We start from the raw sequence: 25,225 nt of genomic DNA on the forward strand, positions 1-25,225 counted from the left end.
CAATAGAAAGCAGCGACCATCCTTCTTCTGCACAGTATCGTACTGCTGCACAACAGAAAGCAGTGACCATCCTTCTTCTGCACAGTATCGTCTGCTGCACAACAGAAAGCAGTGACCATTCTTCCTCTGCACAGTATCGTACTGCTGCACAATTGAAAGAAATGACCATACTTCCTCTGCACAGTATCGTACTGCTGCACAGTAGAAAGCAGCGACCATCCTTCCTCTGCACAGTATCGTACTGCTGCACAATAGAAAGCAGTGACCATCCTTCCTCTGCACAGTATCGTACTGCTGCACAATAGAAAGCAGCGACCATCCTTCCTCTGCACATTATCGTACTGCTGCACAATAGAAAGCAGTGACCATCCTTCCTCTGCACAGTAACGTACTGCTGCACAATAGAAAGCAGCGACCATCCTTCCTCTGCACGGTATTGTACTGCTGCACAACAGAAAGCAGCGACCATCCTTCCTCTGCACAGTATCGTACAGCTACACAATAGAAAGCAGCGACCATCCTTCTTCTGCACAGTATCGTACTGCTGCACAACAGAAAGCAGTGACCATCCTTCTTCTGCACAGTATTGTCTGCTGCACAACAGAAAGCAGTGACCATCCTTCCTCTGCACAGTATCATACTGTTGCACAATAGAAAGCAGTGACCATCCTTCCTCTGCACAGTATTGTACTGCTGCACAATAGAAAGCAGCGACCATCCTTCCTCTGCACAGTAATGTACTGCTGCACAACACTAATATTCAATGTACAAGGTGCACAGGGCATGTGGCCGTCATTACTAGCAGCGACCATCCTTCCTCTGCGCAGTATCATACTGCCACAGAATACTAATATTCAATGTACAAGGTGCACAGGGCACGTGGCCGTCATTACTAGCAGCGACCATCCTTCCTCTGCACAGTATCATACTGCCGCAGAATACTAATATTCAATGTACAAGGTGCACAGGGCATGTGGCCGCCATTACTAGCAGCGACAATCCTTCCTCTGCATTGTATCGTACTGCTGCACAATAGTAATAATTCAATGTACAAGGTGCACAGGGCACAAGGCTGTCATTACTACTGGTGCTCTCATGCATGCAAATGATTTCAGTTGTCAGCATTCATTGCACTCGAGTGTCCATTTTCAACTAGCACAGTGAGACCACTGGGCAATTCACTGACTCAGTCAGGAAAATATTACTTACAGGTTTACAGCACTAGAAAATTAATATCAAAAGCTGCTTGAAGCTGCAGCCCTAATCCACTCAGTTAACATGCCAAAGTGCAATAAATGAGCACACTGACCACCAGATGTCTTTTCCCACCTAAGGTATCAAAAAGAAACTTGCGAGTAAGGCAAATAAGACAACCGTGAAGTATAGTCTGAGTGGTTCTAGTTGATTACTAACCAACTGTACTAGTGTGCTTGAACCACCAACTGCAGGGGAGACATACTACAACCAAGCAGATGTCAGTGTTGAAAAATTTTATGCTACAGTCATGATTATACCACTGAAAGTTTCACTAAGTATCAGCACGAAGAGACTGACAATTATACATGGTTTGACAGAGGTTAACTCAACAGAAAGGTAGTCTTCAAAATGCAAAGCCACAGTAGCACGCAACAACTTTCCTTCTGTGAACCTGTCATGATAAACAAACTACTCTGCCCCTTCCCCCAAGTGCTTTTTACCCCCATTCCTGAGGACCATTAACCCTCCACCCAACAGCCATTTCACTCCTCAGATTGACAGATGTTCTAAAAGGGGTCATCCTTCAGGCAGCTATGACGGTGCTTTGGGCACTCATTGGCTTACCTATGCCCCTGAAGACGCTGCAGTTTTCAAGGAGCTCAATACCACCACAATGACCCTGCCCTTACTTTATGACCTTCCTAATGCTTTAACCAAAGAGCAAACCCCAGCACTGGAAATGTTTGACTGCATCGTTAAAATATGAATGTCAAAGATGGCCCACTATTTCTATAACAGCATGTTAAGCCAGATAGGTACAAAACCACTGGTAATATGCTTCTGGCCACTGGTCAATGTGCAGATCAGGTTCCACAGAACTGGCATAAAGAAACACTGCAGGGATAATTATTGAAATGCATCAAACTGTTTGTTGACAGTGGCAGACCCAACTTAGTCAGCATACATCACTGAGTGACAAGCACTGCCTGTGCACATTACCACTTACTGCAGGAACTCCAGGGCGGTCACTCCTTGCAAGGTTACATCTTACCACCCACCCCCCACCCCCCACCCAGCTTGAGAGCCACAGTTATGAGCATGGAGAGACAACAGGCAGCAAACAGCCAAAGAGTCATGATGGACAATATGTAATAAAGTGTGTGAAGGCATGTATCTGTTACAATAAGTGCATATGGGATACTGTTGGCCCCATAAATCTTGTTTTACAACTGTATGCAAGGACACTTCAGAATCACTCATATGACACTGTTAGGTCAGACAGCTGCAAAATGCTTCACAAGACTTTGGAGCATGTGCTTAAAACACATTAAATTGTGGGCTGTACATATTTACCACAGCAGTTAATGAAGCAGAGCTAGGGGGTGGGGGGAGCTGGCACAGTCATTCAGAAGTAGGGATTTGTTCTTTCTTTTGAAAGGCTCCCTGCTTCTTTCCAGACCGTTTCTACCCTTTCTGTTTAGAATACTGCACGGAGAAGACTGACAAAGCTGCTCATAGGTGTTAAGAAGTCTAAGCATGGACCTGGGAGATGAACCGCTTACAGGTTACCTGTTTGCATTAGAGACATAGGTGTCATTCCGGTTTCCCATCCAATTGTCTAAGATGAACATGAATTGGGCTAGGGAGGAACTCTGCTTCACAGTGGTGGGGAGCCTGTTCCATAGACGGGGTAGTCTCGGATACATACCTATCTCTCAACAGGTCCCATTTATATCGCAGGCAAGGTTTAAGTCTTTAGAATGGGTAATTCTGGTTCTGTTTGTTTTGTGGATATGCAGGAGGTCCACCAGAGTGAGGTCTGACAATGCCCTGTATGCCAGGAATAGATTCCCCCCTTAAAAGCTTGTAGGAGTCAGACTACAGGGATAGGGCCTTGAGGGGGTGTGCATAGGACATATTGCTTGCACCCTGTATTCTTTTAGTGAGGAACCTCTGTGGACATTCCAGTTGTTGGATATGCCTGGTTAGGTACATACCAAAGGGTGCATTGTACTCATTGATAGGTCTGATGAATGCCGACTACAGTAGAACAATGACTTCCCTTGGTCCTAGATGCCATACCTTTGTTTATAAGTTGTGCAACACAGAATGATTTCCTCACCACTGTAGACCCGTGATAATCAAAGGCTAGATTACTATCTGTGTCCCCAAGTCTCTGACTACCGGGTCAACTCTAAGGGGTGTGTTGTCAATATGATAGTTACCAGGGATGGATGACTTCCCAAAGCATAGTATTATGCATTTCTTGGCATTTAGTTTTAATCCATGGCTCTGACACTAGTTATTTGTCTGCGTCAGCCTCTCCTGGAGAACATTTGTGTCAGTGTGAGATTCAATGACAATTTCTAATTTGCAATCATCTGCAAATTTAGTCAGCCAGAGACCACTGACATTGGCTTTGACTTCTGAGAAGTAAATGCCAAAAAGGAGAGGTCCAAGGACTGCTCCCCGAGGGACTCCACTTGTGACTGGCCTTGTAGAGGTGGACTCCCCAATTCTAACTTCCTTGCTCCTGTGAGCCAGTTGGCTATCCACCGGGTGACATATGGGTTTGTACCTAACCTCTTGAGTTTGTCAACAATGCCCGATGGGGTATTGTGTCAAATGCTTTGGCCAGGTCAAGGTAGGCAATCTGAACTATTTTGCCCTCATCCACTGAAGTCCACCAGGTTGAGTAGGCATGATCTGCCCTTGACGAAACCAAACTGGGTTGGGTCCAGTGTCTGGAGGTTTACTACATCTCTACTGACCATCTCTATGTCTGCTCTGTTTTGAAGAAAAAAATTAGGATTTAGAAAAGGAAGATGAGAAAGTGTTAGTAACCCCTTGAATTAAATGTATCCCTTTCATCAAACTGGTTGAGCACCTGGTAACACCTGGACCAAACAAAATGCCATTATCTAAACACAAATTTAAAACGTCACACAATCTTCTCCAAAGACTGCTTGTAGTGTAGCCAGGTAAACTGCCTTATGCAGTAGTAGCAACTCTACTAAAGGAAAGAGCATAGTCATACACACTTCTTCAAAAATTGTTCAAAAACGTGAGAGAGGATAGAAACAACAGAATGCAAAAAAAGACCTACTTTCTGAAAGCAGACAAGAAGAGAAATTCGCAAACTGTCTACACAGGCCAGCATGTAGGTTAACATACGAGTCTGAAAGCCAAAGTGGATGAAAAAAAGTCTTACCAAATCTGTCAAATGCCATATCATCTTTATCAGAAAGAGATGTGTTGGCATCAGCTACATTTTTGTAGTGCACAAAGCTCCATGATTAACTCATAAAATGGCCATATTACATCCTGGCTCAGTTCAGTGGTGCTAGAGCATGAGACCTGACCTTAACAAGGCTTACAGAGGTGCTTAAAAATGTATAATTTATATCGGGCCTACACTAAAAACAGACAGAGCTGACCAGTAAATAAAAGCAGAAGGGCATGAAATGGCTTTGTGTTTCAACTTCTGTTTCTGCCTGCTGTCTGCTAAAGTACACACAGTATTTTGGTTACAACTGCTTCCCTTAGACAGAGGATATGTAAGGACATCAACCACTTTCCCATTTCTTTACTGGCTTTCAAAGTCGGCACAACAAATCATATTTTTATTTATTTACTTATTTTAATCTTACTTTTCACTAATTTGTAGGACATGGCTCAGGTAAATCTCCATGCACTACAACCAATTATGATTTGATCTCCAGTTGTAGCTTAATTCTTGATATGGTTGACAAGAATCTCCTTTCATGCTTTGCTATTGAGGTGAATTTCTTAGCACCCATGTCTGAAACACAAGTTACAATTGGCGACCCAATCAAAATCCACTACATCAGCAGCAGGAGAAGAAACAGAAATAGCTGCTGGATCTGACATTAGATGAGAACATAAATATTTACTACAATGAGGAACTCTTTAAAGTCTGTGTGCCTTTTCAGGGACTGAAGACTGAATATCAAGAGTTATTGCAGACAAAATCAAAAGTATCCCACAAGGCTGCCATAATAAGAGGATTAAGGGAGACGTAGGACATTCACTTAAAGCACATCATAGTATTTTTTAACAAAAAGATTCACCTGTTCCTACTAAAACAACTGACTCATTCTAGCTACAGTTTCTGTCAAGAAAAAACTCTTCATAAAAAGAAACTGAAGAATAACTGACAGAATCATGGTCACGGACAGGAGAAGAAGCCCTGTTTGTATCAAAAATAAAATCATCTGAAGCCCCATCCCTCAGAAAGTACAGCTGTGTAAAATCTTACCATAACAGTAGATGTCCTTTGCCTTCACTGCTGCAGTATTCATTACCATATGGGATTCCCTGCAGTGGAAGCCCAAATGTCCGGCCAGTCTACCAAAGACTACATTGTTAGTTTTAAAAGGTATGCTGAATGTCACCCAAATGCTCCTAACATAGAGTAGGTCATAAAGGTGATGTTCAGGCCTACCATAATCAGAACCAAATGCCCCAGTAGGAACACAGTCCAAGAAACCCAAGAGATGACCTGTACATCCATGTAGGCAAAAGACAAGGGGGATGGAGGGAGGGAACGAATACTGCAGCAGTGAAGGTAAGGACATCTACCTTTATGTTATGATTTTACACAACTGTACTATTTCATTACATTATTTCATTACATTCACTGCTGCAGTATTCTTAACAAACGGGAGAGTGCCAAAGCTCAAGTGGAAACTTGGGAGAGGGAAGGTGCAAAAGAGCCCCCTAAAAAGCAATGCAGAATGGCACTAGCAAAACCACCCCTAGCTCTAGAAATACCATCCAAGTAAAGCAATATCCTATGTGTAAGGGAAGCAGTTGTAACCAAAATACTGTGTGTACTTTAGCAGACAGCAGGCAGAAACAGGAGTTGAAACACAAAGCCATTACTGGTCACTCTGTCTGTTTTTAGTGTAGACCCGATATAAATAATACATTTTTAAGCACCTCTGTAAGCCTTGTTAAAGGCGGGTCTCATCCTCTAGCACAGAACTCCAGGTAGCTGCCTCAAGAATAGAATTCCTTGAAAAAAAGCACCCAAAGAAGCCACAGTTCTACTACAATGAGCCTTAACTGAAGAAAGAAAGCTCTTGCCATGAAAATTGTAACCAAAGGAAATAGCCTTAGAAATCCCAGAAGAAATAGTTTGCTTGGATACAGCAAGTCCCAAAAGATATAGGATGAAAAGAAACAAATATCAGATTTTCTAATAGCCTTAGTCTTAGCCAAATAAACCCTAAGTTGCCTATGCACATCCAAAGTATGCAGCACCCTCTCACTATCAGATTGCGGACAGGGGAAAAAGCAGACAGATTAATAGACTGATTCAATGATAGCTCATTAACCACTTGAGGCGCAAAAGATGGGTTAGTGCGCAAGGACACCCTGGCCTCATGAAAGACCAAAAAAGGAGGACAAGTCATAAGGGGTTGTAGCTCAGACACCCATCTGGCAGACGTAAGAGCTAACAGTCTTCCAGGAAGAATGTAGCAAGGAAACTTAAGGAGCCTGAGTCAACTTCTCCATAGGTTCACAGATTACTACTAAGCTAACTGCCCTTGCAAAACATTTTAAGCCTAGCCAATTACCCCTTGTGAGACTCAAACTTTGCACCTTGTTGTAAGGCAAACACCTTAACCATTAGGCCACCCTCCCAAAACAAACTTAAGATCCCAGGGAGGAGGAACAGGCTTCCTGGGATGTCTAATATTAAGGACGCCTTTAAGAAATTGTTTAACCTCAAACCTAGAAGCTAAAGGAGGAGAAAAAGGCAGACAAGCAGACAAAGCTGATAAGTGGGCCTTAACAGAAGAATAGGCCAAACCAGCATTGAGCAACTCACACAAACAAGAGAGAACCCAAGGAACATCCACAGTAAGTGGGTCCAGGTTACGAGACAGACACCAAACAGAAAACCTCTTCCATTCAGACAAGTAGGATTTCCTAGTAGTAGGTTTCCTGGCCTCCTGCAGCACTTGCAGCACGTCCTCAGAAAAAAGGTGTCTGTGAGGAATAAAAATTCTATCGCCCACAGTGTCAGTTGAAGTGTGGACAGCTTGGGATGCATAAGAGGTCCCTTGTCTTGTGTAAATAGATCCACCCTGTGGGTAACTTGTGATGACTGCCCTTAGCTAGATGCAGAAGCAGAGGGAACCAGTGCTGTCGTCAACAAAAGGGAGTCACCAACAAGATTTTGGGATTATCCTGTTGAATCTTGAACAGGACTTTTGGAATGAGAGGAAGGGGAGGGAAAAGAAACACCCCCTTCCAAGAAAATGAGAGGGTGTCTACCTTCTACACTCTGGCACAAAACAGAGGAGCTTGTCTGTTCAGAAGGGAGGCAAAAAGATCTACTTGAGGAGTACCCCACTGGTGAACAAGGTCCAGAAACACATCTCCGTGAAGCATCCATTCGTGGGATTGAGTGAAGAACCTGCTCAGAGTGTCTGCCATAATGTTCTGACCCGAAGGGATATAAACTGCCTGAAGAATCACTTGATACTAGACAGCAAGATTCCATACCAGACGTGTCAACCAGCAAAGAAAATAACATTTTGTTCTTCCCTGTTTGTCGATGCATCACATCACTGTGGTATTGTCTGCAAGCACCTTGACAGAAAAGGGGATGAAAGGCCTGAACAACCAGCAGAAGAGCTCTCATCTCTTTGACATTGATGCGCTCCTTCTGGTGATGAGGTGATCACACCCCCCCTGCACATTTAGGGAGCCAAATGATTGAATGATTGGATTTGAATATACAGATAAGCATCCTTGAGATCCAGAGACACCCTATATGTCTGAGGGAGCAAGACAGGAAACAGAATCTGAAGGGACAGCATCCGAAAGGAAGGTACTTTTAGAAAAGTGTTTAGATGAGAGAGGTCTAGAATAGGTCTCCAAGTGCCCTCTTTTCAGGGCACTAGAAACAGTCCAGAGTAGAACCTTTTCCCCCCTTTGGGACACAGGCACCTCTTGAATAGTAAAAAACAGTGAAATGGTCATAAATCCAGATGCTCCAAAGAATAAGTCAAGTGTAAGCAAAATAAAGCACTGAAAAACACTGCAAGAGAGACGGATCCTTGCAGTCTTTTCCAGTGCTTTATTTTGCTTACCTCTTGAACAGTACCAAGTCCAAAGATTTTGAAGAACCTCTGGGGAAAAAGGGAAGTTGTTCCTGAGAAGGCTGAGGAATGTCCATAAAAGGAGGATGGGATTTCCAAACCATGAAGTACCCCTGATGAATAATCAACAGAACTCAAGAATCCTGAGTGATATGAAGCCAAATAGGAAGAGAAAGTGAAGAGAAAGAGGGATGTGGCTGGGAAGAGAAGGAGAGCCATACAGCACCTAGTTGTCTGGAAGGAAAAGCTTCGGAGTCCATGAAAACTGAGAAGCCGTAGTAAGAGGAGTCCGTTTTCCACTCTTTCTACGTTCAGTAGAAGGGCAGGATTGCCTATGAACAAAGGCAGGCTTAGCAGGGTAATTTCTCTGAAATTAAGGCATAGGACAAACACATGTTTAAGCTACTATAAGGCCTTACCCTTATCCTGAAGGGACTTAAACAAACCAGCAGCAGCTTTCCCAAACAAAAGTTTAGAATCCAGAGGAGCATCTATCAACTTAGTTTTAATGTCATCAGGTAGAGGTTGAAGCCTAAGCCAAGAATACCTCCTCATCACTGAACAAAAAACAGCAGCCCTAGAAGAGGCATCAGCTTTAACAGAATGCCAAATGACTTGAGAGGAAGTCCCTAGCAAGGAAAGACAGAAGTTTTATACTCCGAGTCTGGAAAATCAGAAATAAGTAGACAAGCCTGAGAAAGAACACCCAACACATATCTAGATATATGGGTCTGATAATTAATGGTCCTAAAATTATGGTAGCAGAAGTGTAAACATTCTTACCCAAACTTTCCACAGTTCTGCTATCCTTGTCAGAAGGCAGTAACTTGGGCATAGGAAGCAACTGAGGTAGCTTATCAGAGGCTACAGACACGACAGTGGGGATCAGCAGCAGGACAGTTACATAAGAAAAATCCTCAGGCACCTTATAAAACCTGTCAGGCTTCTTGGGAGCAGGAGGCAGAGAATCTGGTGAATGGGAGGCATTGGAATAAAGCATCCAGCAAAGCAGCCAACATAGGAGGAGTATCCGCAGGTTTTGGGGGGGGATCCAACTGCAGAACTCAAAGTACCCTCTCATGGATCTCAGAGACCTAAGCACAATCCCACTTAAAAAATACATCATCCTAGAGCGTGTCCCCAAATGAAATTTCCTCAAAAGGAACATCTGGACTAATCGATTCCTCCTCCTCTGATCCACAATCTAAAGGAAAAGGAATTTGAGTAGAATAAGTCAGGGATTCATTATATAAATCAAACTCCTCAGAAGAATCCTGTCCTCTAGGCCTTTTAAGGGGAGTAAAGGACCAAGGAGGAGCAGGAACCAAAACCCTTGGAGAAGGCTTTAAGGCAGTTGTGCACAACCATTTTGTGGGGAGGGCCACTACATGAATTCTTAAAGCATCTGCAGGCCACCTCAAAACATAGCAAGTCATTATGGGTTAATAGGTACAGATGACTGGCATTTTTACTTAAGACAGCAGTTATGAAATTGCCTGTTTTCTACATCAACTTTGCATTTAACTTTATTCTGGCTTGCAGCCATGACTTATTACAAACTCTTGCAGAAAGTTACTACTGTTTACAGACCTCAAGTTATAAGCAACAAAGAATAGTTACTTCCGTGGCTAAAATTAGAGGTGTCAATTAGGTAAGTAAGCATGTGCTGGAAAGTTTGCGTGACTTGAGTAAGGCATAGCATTTTTTGCTTTTTTTTAAATTTTTGGTTACTCTCTCTGGCCCGATGGCGTGGCGTTGCGTCAAGGGACGGATTTGACCCACAGGCTGGACTTTGTGCACCACTGTTTTAAGGACAATAAAGAGCAAATAGCCCCAGAGTGAAGGCCTGCAAATCACTATGTGGATCCCTAGCAGCAGAAGAAATGTATTTAATTTTTTGTTTCTTCTTTAAGGGAACATCCCCTCCAGAAAGCTGAGAAGGCTCAGACGCAGGACAGCAGTCGAAAACCATAGTAGGAACTTCTTCCCCAACCAAAAACGGAGGAACTCCCTTGGCCCTTTGGAAAAATTCAGCCATGGTTCCCTTGAACGTCCAAGACGGATGCCTGTAAAGCCTCTTCAGACTTGCTGTCAGCCGGACCCTCACCTGCCTCTGTAATGGTCACAGCAGAGAACTCCAAAAACACAGCCTGGAGTGCCTCTGGGTTTGTAACGACCTCGAGAGAAACACCTGGCAGAGGCTGGACAGCAGTCCGTTTGCACCTTCTTCACCTTCTTCTTCTTCCCTAAAGGCTAACCCTCAGGGCAGGAGATTCCATCTTTGGCAAGAAGGTAACGATGCTGGTTATTAAGATACAAAGAAAGGGAAGAAATTCTACTGCAAAGGGTTTTTGGAATGATCATCTGACAAACAGAACAAGACGTATGGTCATGAGAAGCTTCTAGACAAAAAAAAGACAGTTATCATGGCAGTCTTTATGAGGAATCCCACTTTAGCATTTATCCTTCTTTGATGAGATTAACCTCAAGGAGCACAAAAAAGGTAAGAAAAAACAAAATCCCCAATGGGGCACTTATCTGCAACTGCAATAGAAGTCAGCAAACGGTTACACTTTATAATCTTGAAATACTGAAATGTCAAATTTCAGTATTTTGAAACTATAAAGTCGAAAGTGCAGTTACACGGATCTGCATAATAGCGAATGCGGAAATTTTGCATTCACCATTATGTGTTCGCATACATGACGTGCGGTGTGGATTTAGCTGGGGTTTGAGGTAAGTGGTGTTTTTGTAAGGGTATTGGGTAAGAATTTTAGTGTGTGAGGGTGTGTAGTGGTGAGTTTTATGTGTTTGTGTGTTTAGTGCAACCTCGGAATTAGTATATACAAGTAGGGAGGTGTGGGGGGTGCAGGGGGGCTTCCCTCCTGCTTTTAGCAAGATTGTTTGTGTGTGTGTTAGTTTTGTTCTGTTTGTGTGTGTTGGTTTGTTTTTTTTTTTGTAGTGCTGGCAGGGAGGTATATTTGTGTTTGTGTGGTGTAGTGTTTTGTTTGTGTTACGTTCATGGTTTGAAAGTTCGCGGTTTTAAAGTTTTGGGTTTTTGATTTTTAGGCTTTATAGTCTCGAGATACTGAAATTCGATATTTCAGTATTTTGAGATTATAAAGTCAATCCCAGCAAACAAGTGTAGGTAGTCAATGGAGAACGAAAACGCATTCAATTTGCAAAAAATGTATACAGGCAGACAGACCGATGGTAAAAAGATACGTTCAGACTGGTGACAAAGAAGTTCTGATTATGGCAGGCTTGAACATCACCTTTATGCCATATGCTACGCAAGGAGCATTTTGGTGATGTTCGTCATACCTTTTAAAAGCAACAAGTAGTGTTTGGTGGACTGGCCGGACGTTTGGGCTTCCATGGCAGGGAATCCCATCTGTTAAGAATACTGCAGCAGTGAATGTAAGGATATCTACAGGGCCTGTATGGGAAAACAAATGTGCCTGCTGTTCCTCAGGGTTCAATACCTGCAACAGACCCTCAGCAAGTAATTAATGTTTCTTTCCAGAACAAGTACCATCAAAACAATTGTGTTTAATCTTTTCGTTCTCTTTTCTAGACGCATCCCTACAAGAACACCATTTAGCAGGATGTTGTTTAGGCCAAGAACCAGGTCTCTTATCCTGCCTACACCAAGAACAACTCCGTGGAGAAACTCTCTGACCCAAAGAAAGTGGTTCTCCCAAGCCCACATAGATAATGGACCAGCCAAACAGGCTGAGTCTAACCCGTGGGTCCATTAGTGGGGATAAAGCAGCATTCCCAGAGGGTCCTGAAGAAACCAGTAAGTGGACTGAGGAAACAGTTGCCAAGTAGCAAAAAAAGAACTGGGTGGTTCGAAGTCTAGACATGTTTTCTTCATGTGGCTGATAACTAACATTAGCGAATGATGGGAGTGCAGGTCAGTGAAAAAAGAAATTGAGAGAGGAAATGAATATCTGAACTGCAGACCAAATAACTGTTTTTAACTATACTGAATTAGATTAAAAGAATGTCGCCAATACAAACATACATATGTATGTATGAATGAATGTGTGTGTGTGTGTGTGTGTGTGTGTGTGTGTGTGTGTGTGTGTGTGTGTGTGTGTGTGTGTGTGTGTGTGTGTGTGTGTGTGTGTGTGTGTGTGTGTGTGTGTGTATATACATATATATATATATATATATATATATATATATATATATAGATATAGATATATATGTATATATACATATACACACATACATACACATCTATATATACATACATACGTATACATATGTGTGTATATACATATGTCTACACACACACATATATGGAACCCTATCATATGACAGAAACCTCAATTGACTGAAACGCATTTGACTGAAACCATAAGACTGAAATTTCAAAAGACTGAAAAGTCACTTGACTGAATCCCATAATACTGAATTTCAACATACTAAATTGTGAACTGGACCACATAAAACCAGACTAGGTGGGGGGGCTAAAGTCCCCCACACCTCCCCTAACTATATTATACTAACTCCAAGATCGCACCACAGTGGGGAAAAGCGTATATATCCTTCACTTACCTTACAGTAGTCTACATGCTGCCACTACTATGCCCTTTTCCCCACTGTAGTGCGATCCTGGAGTTGGTATATATAGTTAAGGGGCATCACAGTGGTTTTATGTACTCCAGTTTAAAACTTAGTATTTTGAAATTCTGTATTATGGGTTTCATTCCTTTTGGTCTCAGTCAAATGAGGTTTCTATCATATGATAGCGATCCATATATATATATATATATATATATATATATATATATATGTATATACACACACACACACACACACACACACATTTTAAAATGCTTTATAAAAATTAGTCACTTTCTTCATCAGTGACATTAAATAATTTAGTCAGTCCTGTAGTAAAACAATTCTACAGTCTACACAAAACTCACAAAATAAAACATCAAAGTACAATTTCATAAATTCAATTCAACTCTAACAAAGCCATTTCGGGCTAGTCCTACCCAAAGTACAAAATGTCAGGCAGATTACTTGGATGACTATAGCCATACAAAATTTACATTAACAGCATATATAAACCACAAGACCTAGAACCTGAACATCAGTATCAATATCAAAGAAACAACATTTTGATTATGTTGTCCCAAATTATCAACAAAAAACAGTAGTTTAGGCAGTATAATGTGTGACCTAATATCACATGGCAGAACTGAATGAGAGTAATATAATAACCAACCAAAGGAATCAAAGTAGGGAATGCAGGTATATGGGTGGGGTAACAGCGTTCTACTGTCCGTGACTTATTTTGGTCAGATCTGCTTTTTGTAGGGTAGCTTTTGCCATCTATCCTTGAACCAAAAGTCTGAATTTCTACAGGACTTAATCTGTGGGTGATCCAAGACTCCTGTGAGCTGCATGTAAACAGATACTTTCCAAAACACACTTCTGTTATAGTCTTAGAAAGAAAATAAATGCAGCTTTAAATTGGTGTGGCAACTTGCGTTTCATCTTACCCTTTCATGAACTCATACAAGATGTTAATAAGTTAACTACAGCCTTACCTTCTTAGAAGGAGTGGTAACGGTATGTGGCATGGATATGTGCTCATATTCATCAGAACTGCTGGGTGGAGGGGAGGTGGCTGGAGTTCCTGATGGAGTTTCTTTTCCACCTGTTTTAAGAAACAAATGAATAGCCTCTAAGAACAATATGCATTTTTGTAGAGAAAGCATATAATACTAAACCCTAATTACAACAAAGCAGCAAAAACACACAGCAAGTCTTTCAAAACACAATAATTTGTCAATGGCACTCTGCTAAATGTGTGAAAATAAAAATAAATTCTTGTAGAACTCTACAAAAAATACTTACCTACTAAGTGCAATGGAAATTAAACTTGGCACTCATATGGTCTGCCTACACAGTTTCAAATGGTTTCTGGAAGACCTTAAACAGCAATACTGTAAATAAAAACCCTAATCACAATAGAAACACGCAGTAATTTTTTTCTGGAAAACAAACCCCACCGTGTTAACAAGAAGTATGCAGGAACTGTGGTAAGAAACTAAAAGCAAAAACATTTTTTGCGTCTTTCGGCTTTTCCCGGTTAGGGGTCGCCACAGTGGAACTCCGGTCCGCTAATGATTGGCAGTTGATTTTTACGTACCGGCTTGCCAGGCCTGACGCACAACCTTCAACGAAGGTACGCCCATTCACGCATGTCTCCACGCAGAAGACACTTTAACTGAGAGTTGAACCGGACAGCCTCTTACTGTGAGGCGACAACGCTACCGCAGCACCACCACCACGGATTAAAAGCAAAAACATTAATATACAAAAAGTGAAAATATTCAAACCAAAGGATAAAACGGTCACACAAACAGACCATTTAGTAAAAATACAAGAAATACTCAGCCAAGCTAGAATATTCACTGTGCAGTACCTTAAACATCCCATCCTGTAGTGGAGGTCCACAAGACGTATGCAAATGGAAACAGAAACATTAATGTGATCAACAAGGCAACACTGTCTATAACTGGTGACTGTGCTGAAAAACTCTTCCAAGCAATGTGGCTTTTTCTCTAAAATCTCTATGCTTGTGAGAGTGTAGCCTACACAGACACAGGGCAGAAAGACCACGCACCATGCAAAGAGACAGAGCCTAGCCTAAGAGTCCGTCAAACTGCCCCCAACCACTACGCAAGCACATTTGTTGGGGGGCAGGACTAAATCTTGACATGGATACTGTTTATAACAAATATTTAAGTATGCTGACCTTTAAGAAAACAATAAAAGCAGAAGCTATACTGAACTCCCCAAAGCAGATCTCCTTCAGAGATCAACTGACATATTAACAGATCAGTTAAATCTAACATCTGTAATCCCCCAGAGGTGCAACAAGAAGGGTGTATTTTGGACTCGCCAAGGAGACTCTTCCTCAGGAAATCAACTGAAGCATTAACAGATCTGTTAAACCTAACATCCATGATCTCCTCCACTGCATCCATGAGTGAGACGAGTCAATGGTAGCAAGCCCAAACGGGTGAAAGAAGCCAGATGACGGCCATAAACATCAGAAGGCTGAATCTTTCACTACAAAAGTCCAACTCCTAGAGCTGTAGCTGACACAATAAAGCCATCTGAAGCTGTGAACCAAGACCCAGATGGCTGCTGTACATACCTGCAATGCAAGCATTCTTAAAGCAACACCAGAATCAGTCAACTTCCAGCAGAGTGGTATATGACTGCTACATTTTCCAAGGGTCAGACAGCAACCTTTTTCTCCCCACAGCAAATGAGACAAGCAGCTCTTCTGACCTCCTAACTACTATATCTGTTTCAGACATATCCTGACTGAAGGTATACAATGTTAACAGCATCAGAGGTTCTTCCCATGTCAACAAGAAACCAGAAATATGAGTGAAATGACTCAGACAATTCAAAAACTACTTTTGAGAGATAACAGCTGATCTTATGGCAGACACAAAACACCTGGAAGACCCACCTGGAAGACCACATACATTTTCAACACAAAGATCTGCAGCTCAGATAATGTACCACTGTAAGAGATTGTCACAAGAAAATAAGGCTTCACAGATGTAAACTATAATGCTAATGAATCTCAAGGATCAAACAGAACAGGTAAGCCTGTCAGTTATGGAATTCAAGTAACTAGGGGTGGGGTTCTTCCATGATGGAAAGAGGGACAGAACACCTTTAAGGAACCACCTGATCAGTTGATGTGGGCCACAGTCTTACCCTCCACAAGATCATGATGGGCAAATATAGCTGACAAATGCACCTTGGCTGTGGAATAACAGGTGATCAAATCAAAGTCACACCTGAGCCAGACCAAAATCACCTGCAGACAAATCAGCAGATGAGGTATAAGGTACTGTTTTGCCAGAATACAGAATCTCCACTGCACAGCATATACAGTGGATATAAAAAGTGTACACACCCCTGTTAACACGCCAAGTTTTTGTGATATAAAAACATGAGACCACAATAAATAATTTCAAAACTTTTCCCACCTTTAATGTGACCTATAACTTGTTCAATTCAATTGAAAAGCAAACAAATCTGTTACGGGGAAAAATAAAAAAATAAAAAACGTACAATAAACTGGTTGCATAAGTGTGCACACCCTTAGACTATAACTTTGTTGAAGCACCTTTTGATTTAATTACAGCATTCAGTATTCTTGGGTACACACCTGCCATCAAATAAAGAGACTCTGATTAACCCCTAATAAAGTTCAGCTGTCCTAGTAGGATTTTCCTGACATTTACTCAGTTGCCTGCTACAGCAAAGCCATGGTTCGCAGAGCACTTACAAAGCATCAAAGGGATCTCACTGTTGTAAGGTATCAATCAGGAGAAGGGTACAAAAAAACTTCCACAGCATTGGATAACCATGGAACACAGTGAAGACAATCATCAAAAAGTGGAGAAAATATGGGACAACAGTGACATTGCAAAGAACTGGACGTCCCTCCAAAACTGATGAAAAGACAAGACGAAAACTGGTCATGGAGGCTGCCAAGAGACCTACAGCAAAACTGAAGGAGCTGCAGGAAAGTACTGGTTCTGTACTACATTCCCATATTCTCCATATGTCTGGGCTATGGGGTAGGGTTGCAAGACGGAAGCCTTTTCTTACACACAAAAACACCAAGCCCGGCTAAAATTTGCAAAATAATACATCACGTCTCCCAAAAGCATGTGGGAAAATGTGTTATGGTCTGATGAGACCAACGTTGAACTTTTTGGCAACAATTCCAAAAGGTATGTTTGGCGCAAAAACAACACTTTGCATCACCAAAATAACACCATCCCCACAGTGAAGCATGGTGGTGAAAGTATCATGCTTTGGGGTTGTTTTCTTCAGCGGGAAATGGGGCTTTAGTCAAGGTGCAGGGAATTATGGACAGTTCCAAATACCAGTTTGGCCCCAAAACTTTCAGGCATCTGCTAGAAAGCTGAAGATGAACAGAAATTTCACCTTTCAAAATGACAATGACCCCAAGCATACATCCAAATCAACAAAAGAATGGTTTCACCAGAAGAAAATTAAGTTTTGGAATGGTCCAGCCAGAGCCCAGACCTAAATCCAATAAAAATTCTGTGGGGTGACCTGAAGAGGGCTGTGCACAAGAGATGCCCTCGCAATCTGACAGATTTGGAGTGCTTTTGCAAGGAAGAGTGGGCAATTATTGCCAAGTCAAGATGTGCCATGCTGATAGACTCCTACCCAAGAAGACTGAATGGTGTAATTAAATCAAAAGGTTCTTCAACAAAGTATTACTTAGGGGTGTGCATACTTATGCAACCAGCTTATTGAACTTTTTTTTATTTCTTATATTTTTCCCCTAACAGATTTGTTTGTTTTTCAACTGAATTGTACAGATTATAGGTCTCATTAAAGGAGGGAAAAGTTTTGAAATGATTTATTGTGGTCTCATTTTTCTATATCATAAAAACCTGGCATTTTAACAGGGGTGTGTAAACTTTTTACATCCACTATATGCTAGGAAGAAGCACTTTTTGTCATGAAATACTTCTTACATTCCACCAAGAAGGCCCTGAAACATCATAGGGCAAGAACCTGACCAGAGAAAGAGCCAAATGTCATACTCAACAGTGGGCAATTCCAATATTTGATACCTTGGGCTTCCTAGATGGTGGCACATTGAGAAAAATGCCTGACTCTACCTCTCCCAGTGTGAAAACTGGAATTCAACAGATAAGGCCAGTAGACATTTGTGTTTATGGGTAAATTTCAGTAACTGGCTAGTAAGCGTACTGCCTGGATGCCAGGAAAAAATAAATACTGGGCACCTGGAAAAAATCAGCCAGAAAAAGTAAAGAAAACATTGACTGGGGAAAGTTCTGCAGCTGTTCAGCAAAATGCAATACAACCTCTGGACAGGATTTCTAGTAATTTACAGGAAGATACAAGACAACTGCAAACAGACCTAGTTAAAACAAACAAAACACTGATGGAGTATATCAACACAAACAACAAAGGGTGGAAAAATGGAAGAAGCTTTAAACAGATATTCAGATGAGGTGATAAAGCTGCAAGAATCAGAGGCTGAAATGACAACAAGGCTGGCTGAATATGAGACTGCTCAGGAAGAGATGTTTCAAAAATAACAGAATTAGAGGACAGAGCACATAGGAAAACCTGAAATTTTCAGTTATACTAGTGAAGCTGGAAAAAACAGACTGCATTAATTGCTCCAAACCTGGCTATGAGAAAGCAACTTAGACCTTTAATAGTACAGATTCAATCCTACCAGCAGAAGGACTTGATTCTGACAAAACTGTGGCAGATTGACAAAATACTAAAAGTGGAAGACACCAGAGTGTAGAGAATAGAGTATTCGTACACCAGGCATGAGAGAAGTAAATTCATTCCACTATTCACAGAATGTCGAAATGCAGGTGTGAGATTCAAACTGCTGTATCCAGCTATCTTTAAAGTGTTCATCCCTGGAGGAATAAAATCAGTTTTTGATGAAGTACTTGCTAAGAAGAAAATACAAAAAATTGTCCAACAAAAATAGAGTTGTGAAACAGAAGAAAATTCTGATTTTTTTTATTCTGGTAATAAAGGCCACAGAGATACCCTACCTTTGAAACCTTTTCCACGGTTTCAATGGAAGATGTTGGGAGACAGGGAATGGAGCATGAGAGCTGACTAGAATAATTGAGGGTATGTTGGAAATAAAGCGCAGACAGGATCTGGGAGATGGAGATGAACAGCAATAAAACCAGAAACAATGTAGGATTACAGTGCAATAATTGCATTTGTGAAATATGACAGAACGGAAATCTTGGACTTTTTCAGAATTTGTTGGACTTGTGAGGCTATAAGTATATACTCTACTTCATGTCATTAATGACTGGAAAAATGCTTTGGGGAGGGGAAGAGAGGGGAGAAAGTTAACTGTAAGTAAAGAAAATATATTTTTCTTATGGCTTTCTTTACATGCTACAATAAAAGGTTATGCCTAACCACAACTTGGCATTTGTGTTGTCTTCCTTCATTCCTCCTCACAACAGAGTTTTGGATCTGACTTGGCCATATTCTACAGATTTGGATCAGACTCTCAAGCTCCCCCTCCTACTCATAACGTGCCGCATCCACCCAAGTACCTCAGATCGAGTTTGCCGATTCCAAACATTCAACACCCACACATGAAAGGAACGGCAGAAGAGGCTCACACATAAGACACGAGTCCTTCTTCATCCAGAGTCCTCTAGAAGAAAATGGCAGGGGGATGGCTGGGTGGGAAAGTGAGGAGGAGTGAAGGAAGACAACACAGATGCCAATGGTAAGACATAAACTTTTAATCTGATGTTGTCTTCTTCATTCCTCCTCACAATAGGGTCCGAGTCCTCAGATACATAAATCCTGAGCAGCCCTCGTGGAAGGATATGGTAGAGCACCATTGAACCAAAGAAGGCCCTGCTCCTGGATACGACATCCAACCTGTAGTGTGATACTACAAGGGTATGATTGTTAGACCAAGATGCTGCTGCACAAATGTCATCAATGTAAGCTCTACAATAGAAGGTCGAATAAGTAGTCATAGCTCTAGTGGAATGTGTTCTAGGAGGATTAGATAATTCCAATCCCTTGGATGAGCAAGTGTGCGAGATGCAGTCAGATATCCATTTCGCCAAGGTAATTTTAAATACCGCTTGTCCAAGCCTATTAGAGGAGAAAGCTACGCAAAAGCTGATTAGACTTCCTGCATTGCTTGGTCAAGTGCAGGTAAAAACAATGAACATCTTCAAAATGGAGAACATAGTCCCCTTTATTAGAGAAACTGTGAAAGAACACTGGTAATTGGATGTATTGATCAATATTGTTCTCGGTAGCTACTTTGAGCATAAAAGACGGACTGGTATGTAAGGACACACTGTATTTAGAAAAATTATGTGAGGAGGTTTAGAGGATAAGGCTTGTAGTTCAGAAATCCACTTAGCAAAAGTTATAGCCACCAGGAGAACTGTCTTCCATGACAGAAACTTCATGTTGGAACTAGCCGCTGGTTTGAAAGGTCCCTGGGTCAAAGCCTGCAACACAACAGTGAGGTCCCTAGGGGGAGATGGGTCCTTAATTGAAGGCCTTAATAAGAAAACACATTTCATGAAGGATTTGCATAGTCTAAAAGTGAACAGAGAACGGGACTGACTTGCAGTATGAAAGCTGGAAATACCAGCTAATAGTAGTTTGATAGTCGAGAAGTCAGCACCTTTGTCAAATAGGGTGCTAGGAAATAACAAAACATCAGAAACTGGCGCTGAGAAAGGATCACTGTCTTTGCTCATGGCCCAAATAACAAATCTCTTCCACTTACTAGTGTAAACATTTTTAGTGGAAGCTTTTTGCAAGGTTAGAAGAATTTTTATGGACCAGAGACTTAAGCCTGGACTGTCTCACTAGGGTTGGAAGGGAAAAAAACAAGTGGTCAATTTGAGGGTTCGAAAGGTTTGGATGCTGTATCCCTGACAGATGGGAAAGGAGGTCCTGAGTTGGCTCCAGAATCCAAGGAGGATACTTCAGGTGAGACCACAGAAGGAGAACCACACCTCACAAGACCAGAAGGGGACAATGAGGATGACTGAGCACTTCAACCTGCTTGCCTTCTGTAGAAAATTCGGAATGAGCAGAAGACGGGGGTAAGTATACAGGAGACCTGGGGGCCAATCATGGACTAATGCATCCCTCGGAGAATCCCCCAGGGGAGGGATCAGAGCAAAAAACTTAATGCATTTGTTGTTGAGGGGTCAGGCAAATAGGTCACAGCAAGGTTGACCCCAACTGCTGAAGATCATGTACACCACTGATTGATTGAAGGACCACTCGTGCGGAGCCAGTAGCGACCTGCCGAGTCTATCTGCCAGATTGTTGGTTTTCCCCAGTATATGCACTGCAACTAGAAGGTGGTCTGAAGATATCACCCATTCCCACACCTTCATGGCTTCCCTGCACAAGGGGTAAGAACGGCTTCCTTCTTGTTTGCTGAAGTACCAGACAACAGACATGTTGTCGGGGTGTACTGCAATACTCCCCAAGGGAAGAACGTTCTGATAGGCTTGCAATGTTAGGAAGACTGCTCTCATCTCTAGGACACTGACATGCAACCTGGTCTCAGTAGGGGACCACTTGCCTTGGACCATCTTCCCATTTTAATGCCCCCCACCCGAAATGGGAATGGTCATGGTGGCTATAGGGGGGTTGTTCAATAACGGTCTGCCTAGAATGACATTGTCTGATTGTATCAATCAACTGAGATGACAGCTGCAAATGGAAGTCAACCTAATATAAAGGGACAGCGGTGGAGACAGGTTGGATTTGCTCATGTTTATGGTAATGCCCAGGGAGTGTGATAACTGGATTAAGTAGTCCCTGGCATGGATTAGTCGATGCCTAGTGGGAGTGGTCAGGAGCCAATCATCTAAATATGGAAACACCCGATTTCTCAAAGTGGTTATTCTGTGAGAAGGAAGAGAAGCTATCTGATTTCTTCTGTTGAGCTGCATACCTAATGAATTCTAGGTTCTGTACCGGAGTCAGGTTGGATTTGCTCATGTTTACGGTAATGCCCAGGGAGTGTGATAACTGGATTAAGTAGCCCCTGGCATGGATTAGTCGATGCCTAGTGGGAGTTGTCAGGAGCCAATCATCTAAATATGGAAACACCTAGAATTCCCTGAACCTCAAATGAGCAGCTACACCGCCATGCATTTGGTGAATGCCGGGAGGCTGTGGTGAGCCCAAAGGGCAGTGCTTTACATTGGTAATGACTGGCTCCCAGCCAGAAGTGCAGATATCTCCTAGAACGCCTGTCTTATTCTGACGTGGTAGTACGCATCCTTGAGATCTATCGAGGACAACCAGTCATCCTTGTGCAACAGTGGCAGAATGGACTGAACTGTAACCATTCAGAACCTCGACCTCTTCACATATTCATTCAATTTGCTTAGACCAACAATGGGTTTTAGGTCCCCTGTCTTTCTGCACCAAAAAGAAGCAGGAGTAGGTTCCCGAATCCTCTCTGTTTGGTTAGGACCTCTTGGATTACTTTTTCACAAAAGCTGTTGGATTTCTTGTGCTTCCTGTTCCCTTTGACTGGGTGGCACATCAGGAAGGCTTTTGAAATTCAGAGGAAGAAGAGAAAAGAGCATAATATCCAGTGCCTATTCCATTCCAAGTACCAAACAGTTTTGAGTCAACTGGGTCCAGGCTTTTGGGTGCAAAGCTATTCTGACCCTGACTTCCTCCAGAGATGGACAGTCAGGTAGTGCTTTTGGAGTGCTGGTAGGGCTTATCGGGAGGGGGTTCCCTAAAGCCTTGGTTCTGTGGACCCCCTCTGCATATAGAGGAAGGTTCCCTGCATGGGTCCTGGAAAGGCCCCTGGGATTTGCAAGACCACATTTTCTTACCTCCACATTGGTTCCTGGAGAAGGACCTCTTGGGGGTAGAACATTTGATTCCAACAGCAGGAAGGGTCTTCCCTTCCTTTTCGCTGTGGGTAAGTCTGTCTCAAACTGATGGCCCAAAAAGGGAGGAGCCATCGTAAGGGGGCATTGACAAATGACACCTTAAAGGGCTCTGCAAAATTACATAGCCTCATCCAGGTATGCCTCCTTAGGGAAAGTCAGAACTAGCTGCTCAAGAGGTGCCTTCCGTGGTATGGGAGATTAACCTCATTGACGAATTGGCAAAGGATGAAAGAGTGGTCAGCTCAGGAGAAATTTTCTTAAATTCCTCCTCAGGCATGAACTGAGAGAGGCTGAGCGCTCTTTGATCAGAACTCTCTGCAGCTGAGTAAAATGAGCCAGGCTGTTCAATGACCTCAGCGCAAAGGTGTTTGAGACACCGACACACTTCCCAATCCTGTCCAGTGCTCTAGGACTTCTTGTTAGGCAGATGGACATTGGCAGTTTCTTCTACCAACTCTTTCTTGATGCCTGCTGCCACCACAACAGCATCAACTACGGGACCCTTACTCCAGTGTTTTCCGTCTGTGTGGGATACCAGAAACTGACTGGGTCATTAGGGTACGGGCTCGATGGTGTCAGGTTCCTTCCATGCTGGGCGAGACACTAAATCCACCAAGGCATCCGCCCGGGTAGGGGGGGGTTTACCAAAGACGTAGATGGGCCCATTCTGAACACCTCCAAGAGAACTAACTCCAAGGAAGGAGGTTGGGCAGAACACCCACCTTTCTGCTTTAGGATCTCCAATATGTCCCTAAAGGAGACGTCTTCAGGTGGGGAACAGTGGGATCCTTCCCCTCATCGAAGTCAGTATCTTCAGTTAAAGACTCCAATGGGGGAGTCAACATGCCTTCTTTTACATGTCTTGTTCCGAGGGACTTCCTCAGCTGGGTACTCCGGAGAAGTGTCGAAAGAAGGGAATCCCTCCTGAGCAGGTAATTCTTGGAGACTGCTTGGGACAGGAAGACTCGTGGCAGGATAAGAGGGAGTAAGTTCTGGATCCGACAGGGGTGGATTAGGGAATGTGCTATTGGATCTCCAACTCGGGAGAAAACGAAAAATCAAACTCTTGTCATGCTCAGCTCAGCTAAGTTCTGATCCCCAGGCTGTGTTTAACGAAGAACAGAACCAGTGGCAGCCACCCATGAAACCACACTGGAATGCTTACCCACCTGTTTCAGAAACATGAACTAAATCCTGCAACAACAGCCACCTGAGAAGCCCTTCAGCCTGAGGCTACACACTGAGGACACATCCTTTCTCCCTGGGAAGTTTCTCCTGTCGGTTCTTCGTCGGTTCTTCTTCTGCTTGCTGCTCCTTGCTTTTTTTCCTTGCTTTTGAGCGAAGCGGGCAGCCGGCGACGGCATTTTAAAATACAACGCCACTAAAACAGCACAGTAAGCACAGTTCAACCTTTCTTAATAGTGCGCTTGTTAAATCTAGCACAAAAGCGCATCCAACCAACAGCGCTACTCAGGCCCCTACAACAGTATACACAAGTATATAGTAATCTCCTATGAGTTATCCACACCCAAGAAAATACAGTTATTCACTTTTTCTCTCTCCACTATACAAGCCAAAGGACCAGGAGAAGCCTTTTCTGTCTCCCCCGAAGCCAAAACCACTGAGGAAAGACAGGCAGGACTCACTCCAGATCCACAGCCTCCAAAAGGGATTGGGTCCTAGCTGTCAAGTGCAGAGGAGCCCAAGGGAAGAGATGGCTCCAAGAAAGATGGAGCCAACCCTAGTCCCAAGGACCCAGCACCAACACCGTGCCTTCGAGACTCGCTCTACTCCAAAACAGATGGAACATGGCTAGACAGGGGCATCCTTCTCGTCAAGGAGAGAAGCTTCCTCTGCACTGAGCCTGACAGGCAAGTAGTCTTGTATCCTGTAACTCCAAAACCGAGGGTCGGCTCGGAAGAGGTGTCCTGTTGGGATGGCCAAGGTAGCTCACGGATCCGACAGGGATGGAGCAGAGACTACCCCCTTCTGGATCTGGGTCTTGAGAAATCTTATCATCCTGCTCATATCCACCTTGGACCAGCTTCTGGAGGACCTGGATGAAGCCAAAGAGGGAGGCTGGGAAAGCTTGGACTTAGAGGAAAGTGCAGGAGACCTTGTTGAGGTCCTTGGACTCAGAGGCATGGGATCCAATGTAGGAGCTAACGAAGGCATAGGAGATACAGGAATAATATCCCCCGGATCCATAGAAGCTGTAGGATCTGACTGGGGAGGTAATTTCTGCAGATCCAAAGAAGTCGGATCTGAAGATCTCTTGGACTTTTTATTTTCAAGAGTGTCCCTCAGGGAAACTGGGAGGGGCCTCTTTTTTAACTCTTTAGCAGCAGCAGGAGAGAA

The 25,225-nt window shown here is 42.9% G+C and overlaps 1 protein-coding gene across 2 annotated transcripts in view; it reads right to left on the minus strand.

Annotated features, from left to right (window-relative positions):
• LOC122791001 (hamartin-like) overlaps nt 1–25,225 on the minus strand; it is a 1,885,581-nt gene that overhangs the window by 1,201,233 nt on the left and 659,123 nt on the right. For both annotated transcript variants that reach the window (XM_044058745.1, XM_044058744.1), the window contains exon 7: nt 13,907–14,016. In XM_044058745.1, the coding sequence (XP_043914680.1) occupies nt 13,907–14,016 (110 nt within the window). The remainder of the gene's footprint in view (nt 1–13,906; nt 14,017–25,225) is intronic.

Source organism: Protopterus annectens, chromosome 16.part0 (assembly GCF_019279795.1).
Source record: "Protopterus annectens isolate FY-2018-M chromosome 16.part0, PAN1.0, whole genome shotgun sequence".
NCBI classification, from domain to species: Eukaryota; Metazoa; Chordata; order Ceratodontiformes; family Protopteridae; genus Protopterus; species Protopterus annectens.